This window comes from Phycodurus eques, chromosome 13 (genome assembly GCF_024500275.1).
Source record: "Phycodurus eques isolate BA_2022a chromosome 13, UOR_Pequ_1.1, whole genome shotgun sequence".
Classification (NCBI taxonomy): Eukaryota; Metazoa; Chordata; class Actinopteri; order Syngnathiformes; family Syngnathidae; genus Phycodurus; species Phycodurus eques.
Genome location: NC_084537.1, coordinates 2,225,469 through 2,247,034, shown reverse-complemented (window position 1 = coordinate 2,247,034; position 21,566 = coordinate 2,225,469). Strand labels below are relative to the sequence as shown.

The 21,566-nt window shown below is 43.0% G+C and overlaps 1 protein-coding gene across 4 annotated transcripts in view; it reads left to right on the top strand.

The window, feature by feature from the left end:
- The window catches only part of LOC133411246 (xenotropic and polytropic retrovirus receptor 1 homolog), a 230,488-nt gene that overhangs the window by 145,214 nt on the left and 63,708 nt on the right, over positions 1 to 21,566 (top strand). For all 4 annotated transcript variants that reach the window (XM_061693346.1, XM_061693345.1, XM_061693344.1 and 1 more), the window contains 4 exons: positions 1,367 to 1,464; positions 20,332 to 20,511; positions 20,706 to 20,871; positions 20,964 to 21,158. In XM_061693346.1, the coding sequence (XP_061549330.1) occupies positions 1,367 to 1,464; positions 20,332 to 20,511; positions 20,706 to 20,871; positions 20,964 to 21,158 (639 nt within the window). The remainder of the gene's footprint in view (positions 1 to 1,366; positions 1,465 to 20,331; positions 20,512 to 20,705; positions 20,872 to 20,963; positions 21,159 to 21,566) is intronic.

Genomic DNA, 21,566 nt, shown 5'->3' with positions numbered 1-21,566 from the left:
TCCCCCACAATCGTAGCCAACACACCACCAGGTGGTGATTGGTTGACAGCTGCACCCCTCTCTTCACCCAAGTGTCCAAGACATACAGCCGCAAGTCAGATGACTCGACCACAAAGTAGATCATTGAACTGCGGCCTAGGGTATCCTCGTGCCAAGTGCACATGTAGTCACCCTTATGTCTGAATATTGTGCTCGTTATGGATAATCCATGACGAGCACCGAAGTCCAATAACAGAACACCACTCGTGTTCTGGTCGGGGGAGCCATTCATCCCAATCACGCCCTTCCAGTTCTCACTGTCATAGCCCACGTGAGCATTGAAGTCCCCCATTAGAGCAAGGTAGCTCCCAGTGGGAGCGCTCTCCAGCACCCCCCTCCAAGGACTCCAAAAAGGGTGGGTACTCTGAATATGCTGTTTGGTGCATAGGCACAAACAACAGCCAGGACCCGTACCACCACCCGAAGGCGGAGGGAGGCTACCCTCTCATCCACTGGGGTAAACCCCGATGTATGGGCACCGAGCTGGGGGGCAATATGTTTGCCCATACCTGCTTGGTGCCTCTCACCGTGGGCAACTCCAGAGTTGAAGAGAGTCCAACACCTCTCTAGAGGACTGGTACCAGAGCCCAAGATGTGTGTGGAGGTGAGCAGGACTACATCTATTCGGAACCTCTCAAGCTTACAAACCAGCTCGGTCTCTTTCCCTCCCAGAGAGAGGATATTCCACATTCCTAGAGCCAGCTTCTGTAGCCGGGGATCGGACCGCTGAGGTCATCGCCTTCGGCCACCACCCACCTCACTACTCTTTGGTCCCTCCCACAAGTAGTGAACCCATGGGAATGAGGATCCACGTTTTCTCTTGGGGCTGTGCCTGGCCGAACCCCATGGCTGCAGGCGCTTGCTGGGCGGGGGACCCCGGTGACCCCCGGTGACCAGCCAAGGGAAACCAAAATCAATTTCTTTTTATGATCATCAGGGGGCTATGAGCCTTACTTTGTCTGGTCCCTCATCTTGCACCTGTTTGCCGTGGGTGACACTACCAGGGGCATAAAGACCCAGACAAGTTTGCCCGCACACAAACACACGCTCACACACATTCGCGCACACATGCAGGAGAAAAAACACTGAAATGCCACTTGTGCAATATTCACTGTACCTTACAAACCCAATGTGCAATACATCTTATCCAATGTTGCTGTTTTTTCAACTTGATGCTATTTGTAGATAAAACATTTTTACTTCGTTTATTTTGATCATACTTGTTTTTTGTTATTGTTTGCTGCTCTAATCAGTCAATTTTCCCACTGTGAGCTCAATAAAGTCTTCTTCTTCACATGTATTTTCTTGTTTCTTAATTATGTTCTAGGTATAAACACCTATGGATGGAGGCAAGCAGGAGTCAACCATGTGCTTATATTTGAACTGAATCCCAGAAATAACCTATCCCATCAACATCTTTTTGAGGTTTGAACAAACAAACATACAAACGATAAATGGCCCGAGAACCTTGGGTTCAAGGGAGCCGCAGAACATTTGTATCTGTTAAATTTGTGATTGAATTAAAAACATAGATTTAAGTAATAAAACGTATGTAGTTCCGCTAAGGGCTGGGTGATAAAACAATAACAATGTGTATCACGATAGACATGTGATCAATATTATAAGAAAATACGTTCGATAGAATGTTCTATAGAAAGAAATCAAGTGGAAAACCCTGATCCTGAACTGCAAGGCATTCTGCGGGATGTAGGCACAACCCAGCTAAGCAAATGTGGTTACATCATCAAGATGAAGAAAGTGGTCTCTGCCTTCTCCTACTTGTGGAAGGAAAAGAGGGAGCTTTTGAAAGCCTAGGATTGCCTCCATCTCCCAAAACACTTGCTGGTGAAAGAGTCATCAACCAAGTGGGGCTCAAACAGAAGATTGGAGGGGGGGGGGGGGGGGGGGGGGTTCGAACAACAAAAGGCAATCACTGATTTAAAAAAAAAAAAAAAAAAAAAACAACAGGCACCTGATCCCTTCATGGCAGGAAATTTATGTTCTTGAGTCACTGCATGATGCCTTGACTCCTCTTCTGGAGTTCAAAGACTCCCTTTCTGGGGAGTCCCTTTCTGGGGAGTCATGTGAAGCCATGGATCCACAAGCAGCTTCCTCCAATCGCCTGCCTTCGGCCATCCTCATTTCGTTCTGTCCTATTCGTCGACTCACTTTAAAGTTTTACTCTGCCTGCTGCATTTTAGATATCATCTATCATCTATCGCTCCAAGCCGTCCACTTGTCAACTCAACGCCCTACCTACTATTCAGGTTAAAGCTTGTCTCCCGTCTCTGATCGCCCCTCATCACTAACATCATCCACTCATCTCTCGCCACTGGTATTGTTCCCACAGGTTTCAAAACTCCAGCCATAACCCCAGTATTGGGAAAAAAAAAGGGTGAGATCCAAATAATTTCAGTAACCTTCGTCCCATCTCCAACCTCCCATTTCTTTCAAAAATCTTGGAAAAGACTGTTGCTTCCCAGCTCCGCTCCCACCTCACCTACAATAATCTCTGAACAATTCACGTCTGGTTTATGCGACCCACCCCCCTCCATAACACTGAAACTGCATGAAGATCACCAACCTCCTCCTGGCACCTGACTCTGACCTACTCACCATCCTCATCCTTGATCTGACTGCAGCTTTTGATACCATCTTTCATACCATCCTTCTGAACAGATTCCACCACATTGGGATTAAACATGCGCGCGTGCACACACTCACACACACTCCTCCAGTGGGTCAGTTTCTACCTGTCCGGCCTCACCCAGTTTGTTCAAATGGAATCATTCAAATACCATCCGTTCCGTTTTCTTCGAGGGCTCTGTCTTGGGTTCCCTCCTCTTTTTCACATCCCTCCTCTTTTTCACATCCACCCTACCTCTTGGCAATATTGTCCATAAATTAAACTTAGTTTGAAAGTTATGCTATGACACCAAGCTTTCCCTCTCCACCGAACCCACCAGCACTGTTCCTCCTTCCTCCCGGATTGCTTGTTTCTCTGAACTTAAACATTGGGTCCAATCCAACTTTCTACAACTTAACAGTGATAAAACCAAAATCCTTCTTAAAGGTACCAAGTCCAAACTAGCAAAAATTTCGTTTTTTTTCTATTACACTTGATCATTCATTTGGGTGTCATCCTCGATAGCATACTGTGCTTTTATGCACAAATAAACAACATCACCCAGTCTGCATACTTTCACTTGGGAAACATCTTCTCCGTCCATCCCTCACCAACCACCGCTATCCTTGTTCATAGCCATTTCACTTCATGCCTGGATTATTGCAACTCCATTCTGTAGGGTCAACCCCCACAAGTCACTGCAAAAACTAAACTAAACCCCCTCCACTCACCACATCACTCCAGCCCTGCAACAACTCCACTGGCTCCCTGTCCACTACCAGATCCATTATGAAACACTGATCGGCACATTCAAGGCTATCAATAGGTACCCGCCATATCTTTTTCACCTCCTTCACTTTGCCATACCCTTATGCTCTTTCAGGTCTTTGTCCCCCCTCCACCTCGCTGTCCCTTCTGCCCATCTGTCTACTGTGGCCAATAGAGCCTTAAGCCGCTCTGCCCACCATCTTTGGAACTCACTACCACCTGACCTCTGAAACACAGACTCATTAACCCTCTTCAAATCCAAACTCAAGACACACCTATTCTGGACTGCCTATTCACTGTGTTTTCCATATCATTTGCCATTTTAATTGGGGTGTTATGCTCAGTTATTTTCATTGTACTGCTTCATCTACTTTAACTATTTGTACCGTGACCTTGAGTGCCCTGAAAGGTGCCTATAAATAAAATGTATTATTTTTTTATTATTAGTGTTTCACCAGACCAAAGAGAAGGTTGATAGATGTAGTGAAGGAAGACATGATGGCAGTTGGTGTGAGAAAGGAGAATGCAGGAGATGGGCTTACATGAAAAAGGATGATACGCTGTGGGGATCCCTAACTGGACAACCCGAAAGGAAAAGAAGAACTGTGTTCCACCTGTTCCATACAAATTTGTTGAAGGAAAAAGATCAGGGCATTCAATTCGCAAGAGCCGAAGACAACAATTATGACCTAACTTGATGAGAAATATGTATATATATATAATATAATATATATAATATCCTTGACATGGTTGCCTTTGTGGCTCTAGATTCCAGGCATGGTCCATCAGCCTGAAGAAGGTAGAGGCCATTAAAGGAAGAGCAGTATCTGGGATTTTGGATGAAGACCCAGGGCACTCAGAGCAGAGATTTCACAGGGATCAGTGGAACAGGGCACACGAGAAGTGTATAAAATAAGTCGTAGTCAATGAACCACATCTGCCACCAGTGAAGAAACAGCACAAATCGTAAGGTAGTTTCTTCGGAAAAGAAAATCAAGATGATGAAGATGCCTCCTCTCTGACTAAAAGGAATAAGTTGAAAGTGAGCTGGAAATCTACATGAAGTGCCTCGATGCTGACAGTGAGTCTGACCCGTTGGAGTGGTGGAAGCTCCATGAGCACAATTTTCCAAGATTGTCCCAGCTTGCCCAAAACAATACCTATTATAATTATGACTACCACCAGGAACCCCACTGAAAGGATTTTTAGTACTGGGGGTTCATATTGTCACATGTACCAGGGCAGCCTTAAAACCGGAGATAGTGAACTGGGTTGTTTTCCTTACCCAAAATCTGCAGTGTAGCCATGGTTGAATAGTGCTTGCTTTTCATATTCTGGTATGATATTTCTACATACAGTATGACTGGACTGGGCAACAGGTTTATTTCATGTCGCAGATGTTCACACAACCTAATGTTCATTCTCATGAATAATGAATAATTTGTTAGAAGTTTTTTGTATTGCATGCTTGATGTGAAGAAATTCATTGTAATTGTTTACAAAATACTTTGCAGATTTTGTTTAAATAACCATTTATGAAATTTCTATAGTGACCAATGTGTTTATTTGACTTTTTCATATTTGTGTTGACGTCTTTGTAGGTTAAAGATTGTATTTTACTCATTATTATTTTTTGTCGAAATTCAGCCTTTTTATTTTGAATAAGTAAAATAATAAATGGATAATGATTGATATAAAATAATTTTGTCATGATAAATCTTTCAGCCATATCACCCAGCCCTAGTTCTGCTCATCTGTTACTGATAAAAAAAGCTTGCAATAATAATTCTGGTATATTAGGGATGCAAATATACTTGATACCGCTATCTGTTTCGATGCTGATATAGTACGGCTGCACTCGTACTCGAACTCAAAAAATGCTCAAATTCTACTTCGCCGATACCACTTCACCAGCCTGACACAACTTCAGGTCAGCTGTGTAGAGATACTTAAATTAAACACGAATGACACTACTTTGTTAACCTCCTGCAAATTATACTCCGCACGATTGCATGTCCCCCCCCGTCCACAAATATGAACACGTTTTGACTTCGTAAGGTTACCTGTAGTCAAATATCTAGACTGTCGAGCTGTTATTCTGCTGTGGTTCACACCCCTATTATTATATTGTTCTGCTGTGGTTCACATATGTGTGTATGTATATATATATATATATATATATATATATATATAAAACCTCAAAGCTTCCTGAGGCTTCAACCACACATCACTAATATATGGGTCATTCCACTGAGGTGGTACACAATTTGTGATATGAAAGAAAAATTTAAGAACTTTAATCATATATATATGTTAGTAAAATTTATTTGAAGTATACCAGTTACATTTAGGGGTTCATGGGATAAAAACATACATAGTTTACTTAATATGACCATTATTTGACCAGTGGTCGCTTGTAACACTGACTAGATATGAACATGGAGAGCTGTTTATTGTATGAATACCTTGGGAATTTTTCACACAAATACTAGTGTTAGAGTAGGTTCACAAACCAATTTAAAATTTAGTACTTAGGGCAAATATAGATGTGTAACATTGACTAAAAATACAACATGGAAAATGAAGGACCTGAATACTAACAGGTATCAGTGAATGAATTCAGTGTATATCAAAACTTAATAGGGCGAGTGAATTTTTCAATATCAGTTTCCTTACTTGTTATGATACTCTTCACAGTTAGACCATCAACTTGAAGCTTGAACGTTGACATGTTCCGTCATTTGCCATTTTTAACTTCCAATTGAATCATTTGACCAACTATGTTTATCTAATTGTTTGTACATGATAAACAATGTAAAGTCAACATTTTAGATCATAGGGAACATTAAGGTTGTTTATATTTTTATTTTAATTCAGGTTTAACTATTGCCATTTTTTACTGCTAATACCAGAGATGTACCTTTTCCGTGTTATGCAATGAATGTTTTTCTATTTGTGTAGCTGTAGCAAAAAATTAGAAACATACTTCTTGTTCTTCAGCTGAAGTGTACCCTTCTGTTGTAAGTGTTGTGAGCTTTCTAAAGATAGACTACTTGTAAATAATAAACATTTAGACCTGTGCGTAATTTTGACAGTGCCTGTGTCATGTTAAAAGCACGAGTAACAATCCACAGTGCACCACACAACATCGACATTTTTATCAACAATGTAAATCTTATGTTTTGATCAAAGATAGTAAAAAGCGTTTCACAGGAGGCCTTTATAATCGGAACCTAATCCAAGTTCAATAATAAGGATTAAAGTATGCTCGTAATCATGACCACTGCTGTGACTCGTCAAAATTACCAGTGAGTCAGCAGTGCAGTCAGGAGACACATAAAACAGCCTGTGCACTAGCGATAGAAAACGGTCGAAATTCAAACAAGAAATCAAACAAGAAACTATCTAATTCCATACAAACTTGCTTTTCATCATTGCTAGTAACTTGACCATTTGAGATCGAAGCTTGTAACATTTTGAAATAATTTTCTTGAAAACAGTTACCAGGTTCTACCGGCCCCTCCCATCAAGCTCAAATGCTGCCGTATGCTGGTCGTATGTAAGCCAAAAATGGTTCTGGGTGATCAATGTCGCAAAATAGTGGACAGTATTTGTTATTTTGTCCAAGTCGCTCGAAGAAAAATATGACCGACACTGAAAAATGTAAGTAAATATTGTCTCCTAATCCTTCTGAAGCAATTGATTGAGCCTTCTATGATTATTTTGGGAGATTATTGCATCAATTCCAAATAGCCGTCGTAAAATGGTCGTTATTTGTTTACAATTATGAAATTGAGTAGCTGCTTGCTCGTAACGCCTTTTGACCGACAAAACGATGCCGATTTCTAATAAGTGCCTCTAATAAATCTCGCTGTGGAATGTCATTAACTTCTGTTGAGTGGTAGACGCACCCTTTTAGCTGATATTGGCGAAGTGGTTGCAGGATTTTGCCGATATTTTTCACACTGTGAACCCCGGCACTCAGAACTGTAAGGCAGGTGTGCTATCCAATTGTCCACCGTCCAGCCACTGTGTCGCCTATATAGAGTGTGTGTGTGTGTGTGTGTGTGTGTGTGTGTGTGTATGTATATATATATATATATATATATATATATATATATATATATATATATATATATATATACACACACACACACACACACACACACACACATGAAGATGAGAGAGGCCTGTCATTTACATCATAGGTATGCTCACCTATGAGGGACAAAATGAGAAAATAAAATCCAGAAAATCAGATTGTCTGATTTTTCAAGAATGTCTTAGCAAATTATGGTGGGAAATAAGTATTTGGTCAATGACAAAAGTTCATCCAATACTTTGTTATACACCCTTTGTTGGCAATGACAGAGGTCTTCACAAAGTTTTCACACACTGTTGCTGGTATTTTGGCCCCTTCCTCCATGCAGATCTCTTCAAGAGCAGTGATGTTTTTGGGGCTGTCGCTGGGCAACACAGAGTTTCAACTCCCTCCAAAGATTTTCTATGGGGGTGGAGATCTGGAGACTGGCACGGCCACTCCAGGAACTTGAAATGCTTCTTACGAAGCCACTCCTTCGTTGCCCGGGCGGCATGTTTGGGATAATTGTCATGCTGAAAGACCCAGCCACGTTTCATCTTCAATGCCCTTGCTGATGGAAGGAGGTTTTCTCTCAAGATTTCACGATACATGGCCCTATTCATTCTTTCCGTGACACAGATCAGTCGTCCTGGTCCCTTTGCAGAAAAAGAGCCCCAAAGCACGATGTTTCCACCCCCATGCTTCACAGTAGGTGTGGTGTTCTTTGGATGCAACTCCGCATTCTTTCTCCTCCAAACACGACAAGTTGAGTTTTTACCAAAATGTTCTATTTTGGTTTCATCTGACCATATTACATTCTCCCAATCCTCTTCTGGATCATCCAAATTCTCACTAGCAAACTTCAGACGGGCCTGGACATGTACTGGCTTAAGCAGGGGGACAGGTCTGGCACTGCAGGATTTGAGTCTCTGGCGGCGTAGTGTGTTACTGATGGTACCCTTTGTTACTTTGGTTGCAGCTCTCTGCAGGTCCTTCACTAGGTCCCCCCTTGTGGTTCTGGGATTTTTGCTCCCTGTTCTTGTGATCATTTTGACCCAGCGGGGTGAGATCTTGCGTGGAGCCCCAGATCGAGGAAGATTATCAGTGGTCTTGTATATCTTCCATATCTTTCTAATAATTTCTCCCACAGTTGATTGACAGGAAAAGGTCGGGAGTTGGTTGACATGATGATTAGGAGAAAGGTTGATATATTGTGTGTCCAGGAGGTGGAAAAGCAGTCAGGCTAGAAGTTTAGAGAAGTTTAAATTATTTTACCATGGTGTAGATGGATAGAGAAATGGAGGAAGGGTTATTTTAAAGGAAGAGTTGGCTAAGAATGTCTTGGAGGTGAAAAGAGTTTCAGATCGAGTGATGAGGCTGAAACATTAAATTGAGGATGTTATGTACAGTTGGGATGGAAAGTATTTAGACCCCCTTTAATTTTTCACTCTTTGTTATATTGCACTGCGATTGGCGACCAGGTCAGAGTGTGCCCCGCCTCTCGCCCGAAGATAGCTGGGATAGGCTTCAGCACGATCGCGACCCTAGTGAGGATAAGTGGTACAGAAAATGGATGAATGGATGTTATATTGCAGCCATTTGCTAAAATCTTTTTTTCATTTTATCCCTCAATGTACACACAGCACCCCATATTGAATTTTATGCAGATTTATTAATAAAGAAAAACTGAAATATCACACAGCCATAAGTCTTCAGACCAATTTCTGTGACATATATTTAACTTGGGTCCTGTCCATTTCTTCTGATCATCCTTAAGATGGTTCTACACCTTCATTGGAGTCCAGCTGTGTTTGATAATACTGATTGGACTTGATTTGAAAAGCCACACACCTGTCGATATAAGACCTTACACCTCACAGTGCATGTCAGAGCAAACGAGAATCATGAGGTCAAAGGACCTGCCTGAAGAGCTCAGAGACAGAATTGTGGCAAGGCACAGATCTGGCCAAGGTTACAAAAAAATTCTGCTGCACTTAAGGTTCGTAAGAGCACAGTGTCCTCCATAATCCTTAAATGGAAGACGTTTGGGACAATCAGAAACCTTCCTAGTGCTGGCCGTCCGAGCAAACTGAGCAATTGGGGGAGAAGAGCCTTGGTGAGAGAGGTAAGGAAGAACCCAAAGATCACTGTGGCTGAGCTCCAGAGATGCAGTCGGTAGATGGGAGAAGGTTCTAGTAAGTCAAGCGTCACTGCAGCCCTCCACCAGTCGGCGCTTTATGGCAGAGTGGCCTGACGGAAGCCTCTCCTCAGAGCAAGACAAATGAAACCCAGCATGGAGTTTGCTAAAAAAAACACCTGAAGGACTCCAAGATGGTGAGAAATAAGATTCTCTGCTGAGACCAAGATAGAACTTTTTGGCCTTAATTCTAAGTGGTATGTGTGGAGAAAACCAGGCACTGCTCATCACCTATCCAATACAGTCCCAACAGTGAAGCATGGTAGTGGCAGCATCATGCGGTGGGGGTGTTTTTCAGCTGCAGGGACAGAACGACTGGTTGCAATTGAAGGAAAGATGAATGCGGCCAAGTACAGGGATATCCTGGACGAAAACCTTCTCCAGAGTGCTCAGGACCTCAGACTGGGCCGAAGGTTCACCTTCCAACAAGACAATGACTCTAAGCACAGAGCTAAAATAACAAAGGAGTGGTTTCAGAACAACGCCGTGACTGTTTTTGAATGGCCCAGCCAGAGCCCTGACTTAAACCCAAATGAGCATCTCTGGAGAGACCTGAAAATGCCTGTCCACCGATGTTCACCATCCAACCTGACAGAACTGGAGAGGATCTGCAAGGAGGAATGGCAGAGGATCCCCAAATCCAGGTGTGAAAAACATGTTGCATCATTCCCAAAAAGACTCAAGGCTGTATTAGCTCAAAAAGGTGCTTCTACTAAATACTGAGCAAAGGGTCTGAATACTTATGGCTGTGTGAAATTTCAGTTTTTCTTTTTTAATAAGTCTGCAAAAATTTCAACAATTCCGTTTTTTTCTTTCAATGCGGGGTGCTGTGTGTACATAAATGAGGGGAAAATTTAACTTAAATGATTTTAGCAATTGGCTGCAATATAACAAAGAGTGAACAATTTAAAGGGGTCTGAATTCTCTCCGTACCCATTGTATAATGTGATAAGTGGCTATGCCCCACAGGTAGGATGTGACCTAGAGGGGAAAGAGAAATTCTGGAACGAGGTAGACGTAGTTCTGAGCATCCCAGACAGAGAGAGAGTCGTGATTGGTGCAGATGGTAATGGACATGTTGGTGAAGGAAACTGGAATGATGAAAAAGTAATGGGTAAATACGGCATAAAGGAGAGGAACTTTGCAAAAAGGATGGGAATGGCTTTAGTGAACACTTTTTTCCACAAGAGGCAGGAACATAATGACCTGCTAGAGCAGAGGTAGAAGCACACAGGTGGATTACATCTTGTAACGACGATATAATCGGAAGGAGGTTACTGACTGTAAGGTAGTGGTAGGATAGAGTGTGGCGAGAGAGCAAAGGATGGTGGTGTGTAGGATGACGCTGGTGTTGGGGAGGAAGATTAAGAAGACAAAGGCAGAGCAGAGAACCATGTGGTGGAATCTGAGAAAGGAAGAGTGTTGTGCGGATTTTCGGGAAGAGGTGAGACAGGCTCTCGGTGGACAGGAGGAGCTCACAAAAGACTGGACCACTACAGTCAAGGCAATCAGAGACACAGGCAGAAGAGTACTTGGTATCGTCTGGTAGGATAGGGGAGAAGACGACTTGGTGGTGGAACCTCAAAGTACAGAAAAGAATACAAAGAAAGAGGTTAGCTCAGAAGAAGTGGGACACTGAGAGGACCAAGGATAGAAGAAATTAATATATTGAGATGCAACGTAGTGCAAAGGTAGAGGTGGCAAAGGCCAAACAAGAGGCATATGATGACATGTATGCCCGGTTGGACACTAAAGAAGGAGAAACGGATCTGTACAGGTTGCCCAGACAGAGGGATAGAGATGGGTAGGAAGTGCAGCAGGTTAGGGTGATTAAGGATAGAGATGGAAATTTGTTGACTGGTGCCAGTAGTCTGTTGGATAGATGAAAGAGTACTTTGATGAGTTGATGAATGAGGAAAATGAGAGAGAAGGAAGAGTAGGAGTGTGGTGGACCAGAAAGTGACAATGATTAGTAAGGGGGAAGTTAGAAAGGCATTAAAGAGGATGAAAAATGGAAAGGCAGTTGGTCATGATGACATAACTGTGGAGGTATGAAAGCATCTCGGAGAGGTGCCTGGGGTGTTTTTGACCAGCTTGTTCAACAGAATTCTAGCGGGTGAGAAGATGCCAGAGGAATGGAGGAAAAGTGTGCTGGTGCCCATTTTTAAGAACAAAGGTATGTCCAGAGCTGTGGAAACTATAGAAGAATAAAGTTGATGAGGCACACAATGAAGTTATGGGAAAGAGTAGTTGAGGCTAGACTCAGGACTGATGTATTTGCGAGCAACAGTATGGTTTCATTCCTAAAAGAGTACCACAGATGCATTATTTACCTTGAGGATGTTGATTGAAAAGTACAGAGAAGGTCAGGAGCAGCTACATTGTGTCTTTGTGGAGTTAGAGAAAGCCTATGACAGAGTACCCAGAGAGGAACTGTGGTACTGCATACGGAAGTCTGTAGTGGCAGAGAAGTACTGTATGTTAGAATAATACAGGACATGATTGAAGGCAACAGACCAGTGGTGAGGTGTGCTGTAGGTGTGACAGAGGAATTTAAGGTTTTGGTGGGCCTGCATCAGGGTTCAGCCCTGACCCCCTTCCTGTTTGCAGTGGTAATGGATAGGCTGACAGATGTTAGACTGGAATCCCCATGGACCATGATGTTCACAGATAACATTGTGATCTGCAGTGAAAGCAGGGAGCAGGTGGAGAAACAGAAAGGTGGAGGCATGCACTGGAAAAGAGAGGAATGAAGATTAGTCAAAGTAAAACAGAATATATGTGCATGAATGTGAGGGGTGGAGGGGGAAGAGTGAAGCTACTGGGAGAGGAGATAGCAAGGGTGGAGGACTTTAAATACTTGGGGTCAACAGTCCAGAGCAATAGGGAGTGTGTTAAGGAAGTGAAGAAATGGGTCCAATAAGGTTGGAACGGGTGGAGGAAGTTGTTAGGTGTGTTATGTGACAAAAGAGTCTCTGCTAGGATGAAGGGAAAAGTTTATAAGACAGTGGTGAGGCCAGCCAAGATGTACGGATTAGAGACAGTGGCACTAAAGAGACAACAGGAAGCAGATCTGGAGGTGGCGGAAATGAAGATGTTGAGGTTCTGTCTAGAAGAGAGCAGGTTGCATAGGGTTCGAAATGACCTCATCAGAGGGACAGCCAAGGTTAGATGTCTTGGAGACAAAGTTAGAGAGAGCAGACTTCGATGGTTTGGACACATCCAGAGGAGAAATAGTGAGTATATTGGGAGAAGGGTGATGAGGATGGAGCTGCCAGGGAAGAGAGCTAGAGGAAGACCAAAGAGAAGGTTGATGGATGTCGTGAGGGAAGACATGAGGACAGTTGGTGTGAGAGTGGAGGATGCACTTGATAGGCTTACATGGGAAAGGATGACAGGCCGTGGGGACCCCTAATGGGACAAGCCGAAAGGAAAAGAAGATATATGTATATGTGATGTGTGGTCGAAGCCTCATGAAGATTTGAGGCCTTGCTTCAATTTGTGCTGGGACAGATTCGGAGCTTTGGTGCTTCAGTGAAAAAATTAGTGACATCTGGTGGACGAAAGAAGTCACAGCAACCTACGTCACTAAACTGTGTGAAACAAGATTCTCTCGTGATCTTTCAGCAATGAAAGATAAAATACGATGTTGGTCGATGTATTATTTGCACAAGTCTGTTTTAATTTTAAGAGACGAAGTTGGCATTAAAAAGATGGATTCCACAAAGTAAATATGTTGGTCACGCGTGCATCTTTATTATAAAGGGATGACTTGTGAACAGAAACAAAAGGGCACAGAGATGTCTTTACAAGTTTTTATTCAAAAATAAAAACATTTCAATAGCTTATTTAGGAACCACCACGCTATTGAACAGCTTGGTGGTTCCTAAATACAGAAGTTAGTGCCAAACGAGCTGTCAAATCAAATGACAGCAATCAATCCGGTTCGAGCTGTCGATACGCTCAACTCAAATGGTCACGTGATATTTGGGGGATGTTACAAGCTCCGAAGCACCATTTCGACGCAATGTGATTCAGGATGTCTGACAAGCGTTGAGGCTTCAGGTTCATTTTAACATCACCACTATATATATATATATATATATATATATATATAAATATATATATATATATATATATATATATATATACACACACACACACACACACAGGAAGTCCTCGATTTACGAACGAGTTCCGTTCCTACACTGACGACGTAACACGAATTTCCGCTGAAGTCGGATTTCACCGTGAAAGTCGAAATTTATGGCGAAATACTTCTCTACGGGTATTGTCCCACGTGATTGTGACAGCAAGCTTAGTGTGTGTGGGCGTGTGTGTCTGTGCGTGAGTGAGACGGGACTGTGCAGGCGTCGTCCGGCGGGACTGTGAAGGAGGAAGGAATGCGCGCCGGTGCGAGTGTGTACAGTAGCAAGTGTAGTGACGGCGACCGGGGAAGAGTAGAGCTTAGCGAAGGACCGGTTGACGTTGAATGTGCAGAGGAGCTAATAAGCATTAACCATTAAAGCAGCAAATCGGTGCTTCGTGCCTTTATTGTTACCGCTACCCAACTCAGCTGTGCAACGAGTGAAGCGAGTTAAGCCCTGCGTCTCCCAACTACGGTCAGGTGACCGTAGCAGGAAAGGTTAACACTTCGTATTAAGAAACTAAAATACATTAAAATAAAAAAATAAGATTCTGTACTTACCATTACTGGTGAGAGTGTGAAAAAAGGAGGACGAAAAAGGCAAAAATACTCCCGGCGCACAAACACAGACAAGCACTATGCACTAGCTAAGCAGAAACACTATGGTGCTGGGGACAAAATGGCGGACAAAGCACGGGCGTCGTAAAGTCGAAACGTCATAGGTCGAGTACGTCGTAACTCGAGGACTTCCTGTATGTGTGTGTGTGTGTGTGTGTGTATATATATATATATATATATATCACTGTGGGTACGTAAAGTATTCAGACCCCCTTAAACTCTTCACTCTGTTATATTGCAGCCATTTGCTAAAATCATTTGTTCTTTTTTTTTTCCTCATTAATGTACACACAGCACCCCATGTTCACAGAAGAAAAAAATAATTGTTGACATTTTGCAGATTTATGAAAAAAGCAAAACTGAAATATCACACAGCCTCTGCGCAGTATTTAGTAGAAGCACCCTTTTGAGCTAATACAGCCATGAGTCTTTTTGAGAATGATGCAACAAGATATTCACACCTGGATTTGGGGATCCTCTGCCATTCCTCCTTGCAGATCCTCTCCAGTTCTGTCAGGTTAGATGGTGAACGTTGGTAGGCAGCCATTTTCAGGTCTTTCCAGAGATGTTCAATTGGGTTTAAGTCAGGGCTTTGTCTGGGCCATTCAAAAACAGTCACAGATTTGTTCTGAAGCCACTCCTTCGGTATTTTAGCTGTGTGCTTAGGGTCATTGTCTTTTTTTGAAGGTGAACCTTCGGCTCAGTCTGAGGTTCTCAGCACTCTGGAGAAAGTTTTCGTCCAGGATATCCCTGTACTTGGCCGCATTCATCTTTTCTTTGATTGGAACCAGTCTCCCTGTCCCCGCAGCTGAAAAATACCCCCACAGCATGATGCTGCCACTACCATGCTTCACTGTTGGGACTGTATTGGACAGGTGATGAGCAGTGCCTGGTTTTCTCCACAAATGCCACTGAGAATTCAGGCCAACAATTTCAATCTTGGTCTCATCAGACCAGAGAATCTTATTTCTCACCATCTTGGAGTCCTTCAGGTATTTTTTTTTTGAGCAAACTCTATGCGGATTTCATGTGTCTTGCACTGAGGAGAGGCTTTCATTGGGCCACTCAGCCAAAAAGCCCCGACTGGTGGAGGGCTGCAGTGATGGTTGACTTTCAAGAACTTTCTCCCATCTCCCGACTGCATCTCTGGAGCTCAGCCAGAGTGATCTTTGGGTTCTTCTTTACCTCTCTCACCAAGGCTCTTCTTCCCCCATTGCTCAGTTTGGCCGGACGGCCAGCTCTAGGAAGGGTTCTGATCGTCCCAAACGTCTTCCATTTCAGAATTATGGAGGCCACTGTGCTCTTAGGAACCTTAAGTGCAGCATAATTTTTTTTTGTAACCTTGGCCAGATCTGTGCCTTGCCGCAATTCTGTCTCTGAGCTCTTCAGGCAGTTCGTTTGACCTCATGATTCTCATTTGCTCTGACATGCACTATGAGCTGTAAGGTCTTATATAGACAGGTGTGTGGCTTTCCTAATCAAGTCCAGTTAGTATAATCAAACACAGCTGGTCTCCAATGAAGGTGTAGAACCATCACAAGGATGATCAGAAGAAGCAGCACCCAAGTTAAATATATGAGTGTCACAGCAAAGGGTCTGAATACTTATGGCTGTGTGATATTTCAGTTTTTCTTTTTTAATACTTCATCAAAAATTTCAACAATTACGGTATTTTTTCTGTCAATATGGGGTGATGTGTGTACATTAATGAGGAAAAAAATGAACTTAAATGATTTTAACAAATGGCTGCAATATAACAAAGAGTAAAACATTTAAGGGGGTCTGAAAACTTTCCGTACCCATTGTATGTATGTATATATACACACACACACAGACACACACACACACCTCTCCTGGAGCCGTCATTTTATCGTGGTGGAGAGGTTTGTGTGTCCCAATGATCAGAGTCTGGGGGGTTCACACCGCTTCCCTGGTAGGGTCACCCATGGCAAACAGTTCCTAGTTGAGGGACCAGACAAAACACGGCTAAAAGAACCCAACGATGACCAAAACAATTGAAGTAGGTTTCCCGTGCCCGGACGTGGGTCAACGGGGCCTCCCTCTAGAGCCAGGCCTGGAGATGGGGCTCAAAGGCGAGCGCCTCGTGGCCGGGCCTGCACCCATGGGGCACAGCCATTTCACATACACAGCCCGAAATGGTAACGTCGGTCCCCCTTCCCATGGCCTCACCACCTGTGGGAGGGGTGATAAGGATCAGGTGCAGTGTGAGTCGGGCGGTGGCCGAAGGCAGGGACCTTGGCGATCCGATCTCCGGCTACAAAAGCTGGCTCTAGGGATGTGTAATGTCATCTCTCTGGCAGGGAAGGAGCCCAAGCTGGTCTGTGAGGTCAAGAACATCCGACGAGATGGATGGATGAGATTTTCCCGGACTTCCTAAAGGCTCTGGATGTTGTGAGGCTGTCCTGGTTGACACGCCTCTGCAACATCGCGTGGACATCGGGGACAGTGCCTCTGGATTGGCAGACTGGAGTGGTTTTGCCCTTTTTTAAGAAGGGGGACCGGAGGGTGTGTTCCAACTACAGGGGGATCACACTCCTCAACCTCCCTGGTAAGGTCTATTCAGGGGTGCTGGAGAGGAGGGTCCGTCGGGAAGTCGAATCTCAGATTCAGGAGGAGCAGTGTGGTTTTTGTCCTGGCCGTGGAACAGTGGACCAGCTATACACCCTCGGCAGGGTCCTCAAGGGTGCATGGGAGTTCGCGTGTTTAGTGGACTTGTAGAAGGCGTTCGACCGTGTCCCTCGCGGAGTCCTGCGGAGGGTGCTTCGCGACTATGGGGTACCGAACCCCCTGATACGGGCTGTTTGGTCCCTGTACGACCGGAGTCAGAGTTTGGTCCGCATATCCGGCAGTAAGTCGGACTCGTTCCCGGTGAGGGTTGAACTCCGCCAAGGCTGCCCTTCGCCACCGATTCTGTTCATAACTTTTATGGACAGAATTTCAAGGCGCAACCGAGGCATAGAGGGGGTCCGGTTTGGTGGCCTCAGTATTGCATCTCTGCTTTCTGCAGATGATGTGGTTCTGTTGGCTTCATCAAGCCGTGACCTCTCACTGGAGCAGTTTTCAGCCGAGCCTGAAGCGGCTGGGATGAGAATCAGCACCTCCAAATCTGAGACCATGGTCCTCAGTCGGAAAAGGGTGCCGTGCCCTCTCCGCGTCAGGGATGAGATCCTGCCCCAAGTGGAGGAGTTAAAATTTCTTAGGGTCTTGTTCACGAGTGAGGGAAGAATGGAACGGGAGATCGACAGGCGGATCGGTGCAGCGTCTGCGGTGATGCGGACTTTGTATCGGTCCGTTGTGGTAAAAAAGGAGCTAAGCCGAAAGGCGAAGCTCTCAATTTACCAGTCGATCTACGTTCCTACCCTCACCTATGGTCACGAGCTGTGGGTCGTGACCGAAAGAACAAGATCCCGGATACAAGCGGCCAAAATGAGTTTCCTCCGCAGGGTGTCCGGGCTCTCCCTTAGAGATAGGGTGAGAAGCTCGGTCATCCGGGAGGATCTCAGAGTAGAGTTGCTGCTCCTCCACATTGAGAGGAGCCAGATAAGGTGGCTGGGGCATCTGATTCGGATGCCTCCCGGACGCCTCCCTGGTGAGGTGTTCCAGGCATGCCCCACCGGGAGGAGACCCCGGGGACGACCCAGGACACGCTGGAGAGACTACGTCCTTCAGCTGGCCTGGGAACGCCTCGGGATCCCCCCGGAAGAGCTGGATGAAGTGGCTGGGGAGAGGGAAGTCTGGGTGTCCCTGCTAAAGCTACTGCCCCCGCGACTTGACCTCGGATAAGCGGTAGAAAATGGATGGATGGATGAAAATAGTGATCTGTGTCATATTGTGATGTGATATATATCAGTGATTTCCATCCTACAGGGAGCCAAGGCACATATTTTACAATTGAAAAATCTCATGGCAAACCAACAAACAAAAATGTCACAAAATGTGGACACATTAATTACTGTATGTACTTCCTGCCATCTAATAGAAGAGCATTTATTTGTTCTCTCTGTCACTATGCCTCACTGTCATAAATAGATGAACAAAAGATACATTATTTCTAGTAAATAAATAATTTTTTGAGCAAATTTTGTCATTTCCAACGTCAGACCTGAAGAGTGCTCACGGCACACTAATGTGCCATGGCTCACTGGTTGAGAATCACTGATTTTACACACACACACACACATATATATCTGTAAATCTTTAAATTAATCCATTGAGGTTGGTGGGTCGCCAAAAAAAAAAAAAGCCCCAAGGAACCACCTCTGGTGCTCTTTTAAGAACCAGACCAAATTTTTTATGTGCCCCATTGACTATATTGTGTGTGTAAAATGTGCAGTTTATATGTGAACAAAGTTTATATGCAGTTTATATGTGAACACTTTTAAATGGCTGTGGTTTATATGCGGGAGCACTCTAAAGACCACATTTTACAGACTATCCTTCTCCTTTATATTCACATCCACTCTCTTTTGTTAAGATTGCTTTTTGGCATGTTGATATCACTTTTTACTAAGAATTTGGAGCAATTCTAGAGTCATCATTTTCGATCGAGTTCATTTGACACCGACCCTGCCTCTTGGGGTCACTTATATTCAACTCACTGGTAATTCATTGATCAGGTGGAGGGAACCTAAATGACTACGCAGGTCTGGGTTCTAACCTAAACGACTGTTTGTGTTTGTTTTTTATAAGCACATAAACATATGGTGGGCTAATAATTTTGACCGTCTGTGTTGACCAAATTTTTCATGATGTAATATTATCAGATTGTTTTACTCTCCACAGAGTATGAAAATGGATCCATATCATTGATGTAATGATTAAATATTATTAACATTGGGAACTGTTTTAGTGCTCAATATTTCGTAGGGAGCAAGTCATTTTGACCTTCACTTATGGAAGCAAATCATTTTAAGATTTCATAAGAAAGTAAATCAGCGAGAGATTTATAAAGACAATAATACACTTTTTCACCAATGCTTGTGACACAGAGCTCCATGAAATATAAGGACTTTGGCAACTAAATATTGCGTGACGAAGTACTAATGATTCCTTACAATAAGTATCAGATTTGACATTTTGACCTTTGGTCAGATGCTAAAAAATCCCAGCTCTTTGGCCAAAGTGTTGCTTGATCATGTAAAGAATCATGAACAATGAGGAAAATGAGGATCTCTTTACCAAACCTAAAACCATTCCCAAGCAAAATTGGGTGTGGGTCATAGTTTTGCCTTCAAGCAGTGACCTGGCACGTTTGCATCGGCCTTCTCCAAGTGAACAACTACCTCCAATGGCTTTAATTCCATTGAATTGTGCACTATGAACTGAGGACCAGAGGCCACGATTGTAGATCATCACACTTTGAAGCTCTTAAGAGATGTGTCAAAATAAAGTAAAATGTTCTGGTATTGTTTAGGAAAATTGAATGACACGTATTGAAAATGGAAACAAACTACAGATTGTTATTCAGAACAAAAAACTATACACAAATAATTATTAGGATCAAGGGGGGTATAATTTTTACCCTTGAAACTAATTTTGTTTCTGTATACTAAGTAAAATTATTTCAAAACGTGTATTAAAAATATATTGCTCTTTTAATCAGAATTTGGGAAATACTTAAAAAAATATATTTTTTATAGTACTCCCACATAGTTACCGGCAATATCATTTAAAAGCCACAAGGGCACAAAAACAGACTTTTCAAATTGCTTTTATCGAAATAAAAATGTATCAAGGCAAAGAAAATATGCCTGTATCAGAAAAGCTGATGATTGCTAATGCAAGTGAAATAATGACAGTATTTTCTTTGGCTGATTTGGTCTTTTTGTTTTCAGATTGCCGGCCTTTTGGGAGTGTTGTGGTGTGTCAGCCTGCTGTCATGTCTATTTAGTGACAGCATTCCAGTGCCAATGCAGGCCAATCCTTTGGCTCTTTATGGCTTCTTCATTGTCTTCCTGATCAACCCATTCAAGACCTGCTACTACAAGTCACGCTTCTGGCTTCTTAAACTTCTGGTAACATTACTCAATCTGCAAATGGTGAATATAAAGTTGGGGAAAAAAAAGCAGGTTTAACATTGACATGTGATTTTCATTTTTGTCTGGTCATTAGTGTATATTAACTATCACAAGCATATAAAATATTGCTTAAAAAGCAGAATCTCCTCATTTGGGGAAAAAAATATCACCATCCATATTTTCTTCCACAGTTTCGGGTAATGACGGCACCATTCCATCATGTTGGCTTTGCAGACTTCTGGTTGGCTGACCAGTTAAACTCTTTGGGGGTTGTTCTGTTAGATATGGAGTACATGATCTGTTTTTACAGTTTTGAACTTGACTGGAAAAAACATGATGGACTCATCAGCAGTGAAGGTGAGACTGCTCTCTCAAATGCAATGAAATATGGTATTGTTTATAAGAAATCAAATGTTTTGGTAACAGGATTTCAATTTTATCCTACTCAGGTAACGATGTGTGTAATACCTACTCCTATGGCGTCCGTGCAGTGATTCACTGTCTTCCTGCTTGGTTCAGATTCATCCAGTGTCTTCGTCGTTACCGGGACACGAAAAGGGCTTTCCCTCACCTGGTTAATGCTGGGAAATACTCCACTTCCTTCTTTGTTGTAACTTTTGCTGCTCTCTACAGCACACACAAAGGTATAAGTAAGACACAGTTTCACACAGATTGATGTGGACAATAAACAGTGAAGAAAAGGTGCACAAACATAACATTTTACAAACCCCAATTCCATTGAAGTTGCGACGCTGTGTAAAACGTAAATAAAACCAATAAAATGTTCTTCAAATCCTTTTCAACTTCTATTTAATTGAATATATGACAAACACAAAATATTTAATGTTCAAATTTATGGAAAAAAATAACTTCTTTTTTTTCCAAAAATATTCTCTCATTTTGAATTTGATGGCTGCAACACATTCCAAAAAAAGCCTGGACGGTGGCAAAAAAAGACTGGGAAAGTTGAGGGATGCTCAAAAATCACCTGTTTAGAACATTCCACAAGTGAATAGCTTATTTGGAAACGTGACTGTCATGACTGGGTAAAA